This window comes from Gracilinanus agilis, chromosome 4, assembly GCF_016433145.1.
Source record: "Gracilinanus agilis isolate LMUSP501 chromosome 4, AgileGrace, whole genome shotgun sequence".
NCBI lineage: Eukaryota > Metazoa > Chordata > Mammalia > Didelphimorphia > Didelphidae > Gracilinanus > Gracilinanus agilis.
This window is the reverse complement of record NC_058133.1, coordinates 289,743,237-289,750,758: the sequence shown is the minus strand read 5'-3', so window position 1 is coordinate 289,750,758 and position 7,522 is coordinate 289,743,237. Positions and strand designations below refer to the sequence as shown.

At 43.8% G+C, this 7,522-nt stretch overlaps 1 protein-coding gene across 2 annotated transcripts in view; it reads left to right on the top strand.

Moving 5' to 3' along the window:
• ELOVL5 (ELOVL fatty acid elongase 5) overlaps window positions 1–7,522 on the top strand; it is a 108,322-nt gene that overhangs the window by 93,591 nt on the left and 7,209 nt on the right. For both annotated transcript variants that reach the window (XM_044675863.1, XM_044675864.1), the window contains 2 exons: window positions 652–823; window positions 4,782–4,906. In XM_044675863.1, coding sequence (XP_044531798.1) covers window positions 652–823; window positions 4,782–4,906 — 297 coding nt within the window. The remainder of the gene's footprint in view (window positions 1–651; window positions 824–4,781; window positions 4,907–7,522) is intronic.

Sequence of the window (7,522 nt, the reverse complement as noted above, 5' to 3'; positions counted from 1 at the left end):
CAAAGAAGGAACTGTTAGAATTTGATTACAGATCAAAGCATATCATCTTTCACTTTATTTCCTTCAGAAGTCTTTTCTTGTATTTGTAAGTTATGTTTTCTGGCATGGCATGGGGGAAATGGAAATATGTATTACATAAAAACACTGGTATAACCATTTACTGCCTCAGAGGGTGAGGAAAGGGAGAGAATCTGAATCACAAAATGTCAGAAAACAATTGTAAAAAGTTGCTTTTACCTGTAATTAGAAAAAAGATGTGTATAAGAGACAGGAAGGAAGGAAGGAAGGAAGGAAGGAAGGAAGGAAAGGAAGGAAGGAAGGAAAGAAAGAAAGACACTCCAATAGCTAGGCTTTAATCCTCTTTCTTCCCAGCTCATCCTTTTGGTACAGTGATTAGAGAACTGGACCCGAGTTAGGAAGACCCAAGTTAAAATCCAGCCTCAGTCAGTTACTAGTTGGTTTGCTCTTAAGAAGTCACTAACTTCTACCTGCCTTAGTTTCCTCATTTGTTAAAGGGAGATAATAACACCTACGTCTCCATAGTAGTTGTGAGAATCAAATGAGTTAATATTTGTAAGCCATTTTATAAACCTTAAAGCTCTATATAAATGGAAGTTGCTTATTATGATTAATTATTCTTCTTCCTGTTAGATCATCCGGGTCCTCTGGTGGTACTACTTTTCCAAACTCATTGAGTTTATGGACACCTTCTTCTTTATTTTACGAAAGAACAATCATCAGATCACCGTCCTGCATGTATACCACCATGCCTCAATGCTGAATATCTGGTGGTTTGTTATGAACTGGGTGCCCTGTGGTCACTGTAAGTATCATTCAGACTGGCTGAGCAAAGACGGTGACTGAGTCTTGGGGCATTGAGTGGTGAAGGTTGAAATGTCTGGGACTCACATATTTGGATTTTGTATCCGATCCATCTAGTGCAGGTTTGTGTATGTAGCCAAGGGAGAGAGGGTGAAACTAGAGTATGCTCTTTTTTTCCCCTACTCATAATTATCTATCTGGGCTAATTTGGCAAATTAACCAAATGGGATAATGAGATAAGTGGGAGAAAGAGAAGGCAGCCCAGGGATGTTTTAAGAGCCTGGAGAAACAATGACTTTGGTTGTGAGAGATCCAGGCCTACTCTAAGTCAGTTAACTAGCTATGTACTTGATTATTTGGAAATCTCTTGACTTTCTTACCTCTCTCCTCCCAGGTTTCTTTGGAATTGTTTTTTTTTTCTCTTTTCCCCTCTGAGTAAGCCCCTCAAACTTTCTCTAAGGTGATTTGATGTATTTTCTTTACCATCTAAACTATATTTGGGTCTCTCTTAAATAAGGAGTAGACCAAACTGCACAGTGGAAAGAAAGAGATGTAACCATGGGAAAATGTTCTTAATTAATCAATTAAAAAAAAAAAGAAAGCATTAGATTTGGAGTCAGAGAACCTAGATTGAAATCCTGTCTTTGACATTTACTACCTTGCCCTATTAAATCAAGGATCATATGAATCTTAAGTCAATGGACCTCAGTTTCTCTTTCAGTAAAATAAGATAATTGGACTAGATGGCCTCCAAGGTCTCTTCCACACTAACTCTGTGCTCCTGTGAGCCTAGGTCACCTAGCTTCCCTAGACCTCAGTTTCCCTATTTGTCAAATAAGAATGTTTAGACTAGGTGGCCTCTAAGGTTCTTTTTTTTTTTTCTTTTTTTTTCTTTTTTTTTTAAATAAATCCTTACCTTCTGTCTTGGAGTCTGTGTATTGGCTCCATGGCAGAAGAGTGGTAAGGGCTAGGCAATGGAGGTTAAGTGACTTGCCCAGGGTCACAGAGCTGGGAAGTGTCTGAGGCCAGATTTGAACCTAGGACCTTCGTCTCTAGACCTGGCTCTCAATCCACTGAACACCAAGGTTCCTTTTTTTAAAGTAACTGTAGCATAATTAATTGGTAGAGCTGGAGATTTGGAGATAAGTTGACTTCCTACCCTGACTCAGACCTATATAATCTTAGGCAAGTTAGTTAATCTCCACTAGCCTCTGTTTCCTCATCTGTAAAATAGGATAATAACACCTACTTCAGTGGCTTGTCTGGGGGATTAAATGAGATAACTGTTAAGTGCTTTTGCAAACCTTAAAGCAAGATATAAATGTTCTTAATATTATCATTATCATCATTGTCAGTTTTTTAAACTCTACTCATATATACTGATATAATCCATTCCATTTTCCATTAGCAAAGTTTCATTTCTGGCAAGCCTTGGAACCTGGAAATGCAATCTCTAAGAGGAGTCTCCTGTGTTTGGGAGGCCTGGGAGCCTTTTGCTGTCCTTCATCTGAGAGGGCTTCTCATGTTCACTCTTCCAAAGGTCACCCTTGAGTTCAGCCAGTTCTCTTAGCCCAGAACAGCTATTCCTCTTGATAGAAATCTCATTATGCAAAAAGGTTTAACAAATGACTTCAATTAAAATTCCGGTCCCAGGGACCCTCTTGAATGTTGATGGAATACATTCTGGCCCATCTCAGTCTGGCTGGCTTGTCTAGGCATCCCTTTTTTTTCTTGGGACCTTCCCTTAGAGCTGCAAAAGGCTTTAGAGGTCCTCTAAGCCTACCCTCCCTGTTTACAGGCAAGGAAACTGAGGCTCAGGAGGGTAAAAGAATGGCGGGTGTCCTGACTCTAAATCCATTGCCTTTCGCACTACACCATCCCATCTCCTTTCCACATAAGAGCTCCTTTGATAGTGCTACCCTTTTATGAACTGGTTCCCGGAGCTCAGAGGGACGGCGATCATCAACAACAACTTGCATTCCTTCAGTAATTCAGTGTTGGCAAAGCTAGTCCCTTGCAGCAGTGCCATGGTAGGAGGGCAGGTCATTGAAGGGTTAACCCACAAGTTACCGTAATTTGCCCACAGTCATACTCATATCCACTGAGTATCTCAGGGGGATTTGGAACCCAGAACTCTTCTGTCTCTTTAACAATATTGCTCTGAAGCTACCCATCAGTTAGTAACAGGGTTGGGACTAGAATTGAGGACTCTCGATTCTCAGCTTATTGTTGCTTTTGCTATCCCAGGCAGACTTTTGCATGTGTTTTGACCACTTTAAATTCCTGTTCTCAATAATAGCATCCTGGGGACAGCTAAGTGACTCGGGGAATTGAGAGCCAGGCCTAGAGACTTTAGGGTCCTGGGTTCAAATGTGGCCTCAGACAGTTCCTAACTGGGTGACCCCACGTAAGACTCTTAGCCCTTAATTATTCCCTAGCCCTTACTGCTTTTCTGCCTTGAAACCAATACACAGTATTGATTCTAAGTTGGAAGGTAAGGGTTTAAAAAATAAAAATAATGCTATCTTGAAGATTTTCAAAGAAATTCTTTGATTGCATTTGGTTCTCTCAAGAAATCCTGTGAAGTACAGAATCTGCATGTATTAACTCTTTCCATTTGAGGAAAGTGAAGCCTGAGTTTGTGACTTACCCAGAGTGACTCAGCTAGGTAGCGGGCTTGGAATAAGACCAGACCTCAGCTCAGGTTCCCTGGGTCTAAAGGCTATGTGCTCTTTCCACCAGTTTGGTCCTGTGTGTAAAAGCTTGATCTGACTCCTCAGCTTAACTTCCCTGCTTGAGTGGCCCTGGGCAAGTCACCCAACCTCTCCCTAGACCAGTGATTCCCAAACTTTTTTGGCCTACCGCCCCCTTTCCAGAAAAAAATATTACGTAGCACCTCTGGAAATTAATTTTTTTTTTAATTTTAATAGCAATTAATAGAAAAGATAAATGCATCTTTGGCCATCACCGCTCTCCTGGATCGCTGCAGCACCCACCAGGGGGCGGTGGTGCCCACTTTGGGAATCACTGCTCTAGACCTCCGTTTCCTCACCTTTAAAAGGAAGAGGTTGGACTAGCTGCCATCTGGGACTCTTCCATCGATGATCTTGCAAAGAAGCAATAACCATCTGCCGGCCCTCTTTTCTCTCAAGCCCTGGGGATGCCACTTTAAAACTGGGGGAAGTAGTTGGGCTTGAAGGCCCTAGAATGGCATGTGTGCTCCACTGGAGGACATGGAACCCCAGAGGAGGGCAGATGAGCCTCAGCCCGCCTAAGGAGAAACTGAGTTCTCATATATGGCATGCTTCCACAGAGATTGTAGAGGGTTGCTGCTCCTTCCTTGCTTTCCCTTCCCCAAAGAATCTCCCAGTGACTCTCCGCATCTGAGGTGCCTTACATTGATGGCGACTGTATTGTCGCTGTGGTTTATGGGTAGATTGGCCTCTTGGGGATACATCCCTTCCAAGCAGGGGTTAGCTATGTAGGACCTGGGATGGCTGGACATCTGAGAGTCTTGATAAGAGGAGCAAATAAGAGATTTACTCCCTTTTCAAGATTCAGTAAAGAACGGTTTTCTATTTCTGTTTTTTAAAGTTTCCTAAAGGGGGTTACTAAATGGCTCTGTGGATGGAGAAGCCAGGCCTAGAGACTTTAGGGTCCTGGGTTCAACTATGGCCTCAGACACTTCTTTGTTATGTGACCCTGGGCAAGTCACTTAACCCCCTCCATTAGTGTTCTAGTCCTTGCTGTTCTTCTGCCTTGGAACCCATACACAGTATTGATTCTAAGATGGAAGGTGAGGGTTTAAAAAAATTTTTTTAATTAAAGTTTAAAAAAAAATTTTTTTTTAATTAGTTTCCTAAGCAATGAGAACTTTTTACCTTGTGATATAGAAAGCCATGTTGACACACTTTCCCTTTTCTTTCTCTCTCCCTTTTCCCCCACCCCACTCCATACAGCATACTTTGGTGCCACCCTTAACAGCTTCATTCACGTCCTCATGTATTCTTACTATGCCCTGTCTGCCGTTCCTTCCATGCGCCCGTATTTGTGGTGGAAGAAGTACATCACTCAGGGACAGCTGGTGAGTGTCTTGGCCTCTTCTTCGGGATGCGGCTGCCAGGTGGATGTTGGTTACGGCTGAGGCTGTCGTGCTCGCCCTCCCCCTGCTCCATTTCCGGGCTGCTGGGAATGTGTGTGTTGGTGTGTTTCTTTACACTCTGTACCAAAATGCCAGCTGTGGACTCTCTGGGCCTCCGTTTACTCCTCCGGGCAGTGCGGGAGGTGGACTCTCTTCAGATCCCTTCCAGCTCTCCATCTCAGGTCCTTATCTAAGCAGAGAAGGCAGCAGTGTCCCCCTTTCAGAACCTTTCTCGTGACTCAGCCTCAGATGAGGACAGCTGAATGGCCCTTCAATCGGCAAACCTTTTTGGAGGGCCTCGTTATGTGCAAGGGTGTGGTATTTGGCATAGCAGCCCTGTGCCAAAAGGTAGGCCTGCTGCCAAAGTGGATAACCCTGGGCGACCCTCCAAACTCCTGGTTGAGCTCCGTTACGGCTCCTCCCTTAGCCTTCCCTTCCCCAACAAATTTCCCAGTGACCCTCAGCATCTGAGGTGCCTTACACTGATGGTGACTCTATCGTCGCTGAGGCTTATGGGTAGAGCGGCCTCTCGGGGGATGCATCCCTTCCAAGCAGGAATTAGCTATGGAATACGTGGGGCGGCTAGACTTCTGAGAGTGTGAGTGTTTACAGAAGGAGCCCGTGAGAGAAGCGCGTGACTCGTCTTACGTCGGCTCCAGCCTCCCTTCTCAGGCTGAGCGACTCTGACTCCACTCTGGAAGGCCTCCCCACTCGGGCCCGGCGTACCTGACGTTCCGTCCTTTCTCCCCGTGCCGCACTGAGTGCCGCGATGGCAGCGGGCTCCTCCGGGGTGCTCTGTCCCGATCCCTCCAGCTGTCGGCGTGCGAAGACTTGTGTTTTACATTCTATCCCTGACCCAAGTGTGGGATGGGGAAAACATGCCATCATCCATAGGTAACAGTTCTAGCATGACCTGAGGGCCCCGAAGCTACAAAATGCTTACCATAGCAATGTACCTTAAATAAACTAAGCCAATGCAAAGCTCTCCAAATAAATCTTTGTCATCGTTTAGAGATTTTTCTTAGTTAAAATTTTCCCTCAGAGTACTTCTTCATCGGAGGCCTCCTTAACGGTCAGGTCTTTTTCTCCATCCTTTCTATTGTATACAGCACCTACTGTGTGTCAGACCCTGGAAATACAGAGACAAAAAATGGTAGCACCCCCCCCCACACACACACACACACACATGCCCTCAAGGACTGAAGGAAAAGAATATATAAGCAAATAAATACATACCAGTGAGGTGACACAGTCCATAGAGTGCTGAGTCAGGAGGATTGATCATCTTGACTCAGACACTTACTAGCTAACTATATGGTCCTGGGCAAGTCTTTTCACCTGTTTGCCTTAGTTTCATCTGTAAAATGAGTTGGAGGAGGAAATGGCAAGCTGCTCCAGTATCATGGCCAAGAAAACTCCAAAATGGCATCATGAAGATTTGGGCATGGCTGAACAAATATATGAGGAGAGAAGACATTCATAATTTGGGGAGGCATTGGGAATCGCCTCCAACACAAGGCCCCCCTCCTCCCAGATTACCTTGACTATATTTCAGGTATACTTCTGTGAACCTGCTGTCTTCCCTGATAAAACATAAGCCCCACAAGGGCAGGGATTGTATCATTTTTTGTCTTTGGATTTTTACAAATTTTTTCTTTATTTTATTCCAGTAACAAATCTACACATAAGTTTTCCACATTTTTGTCTTTGTATCCTCCGTGCCTGGCATTCTTTATGAACACTTGTTGTTTGGTTGTTTGCTCAATTGAAAAGGAGAAATAGAGACTGACAGCCAGCACAGCTTCAACAGAACAAAGATCAGAATGACTGGCTCTCCAGTTTACAGAATCCTACTGATCTATTAGAAACAGTTTATTGAGGGCCCTATCCTGTTGGGAACAGGAAAGGCCTGTCCCTAATTTCCCTCTTTTTAAAAGAGTATTCTGCAAAAACAACCGCTTCTTAAATATCAAGCACTGTTACATCATTATTAATCTGACAGAATATAAACTCTCCAGCAGCAATACACTGTCTCCAACATTGTAACTTTTTCAGACCTGCTTCATGTGGTTTGCCTTTGTCTTATTTATCAGAAACAATGCATGGGTGTAGCTTAACTTCCATCTGCCTAAAATTTTCAAACCAAACAGTGCCTTTTCCCAAGAGAGAGATAAGCAGGAGAAATGAGAAACATTCTGTTATTTGTTTTTCACATTTCCTGCTACAACACATCTCTCAGATCACATTCATACCCTTCTTCCTTACCTTAAAAAAACTATAAATATATACTCATTAATTCAGCAGCCTACTATAAACTAAAAGCACCTACCTCACAGGGTTGTTGTGAGAATCAAGTGAAATTATATGTTTATACTCTCATAGTCTCTCTCCCTCTCTGTCTCCCACTTCCTCTATCCCCCTCCTCCCACTCCCTCTATCTCCCACCCTCTCCCTCCTTCTCTCTCTCCCCTCATCTCTCTCTCTCTCTGTCTCCCTCTCTCTTTCTGTCTCCCCCTCTCTCTCTCTCTCTCTCTCTCTCTCTCTCTCTCTCTCTCTCTC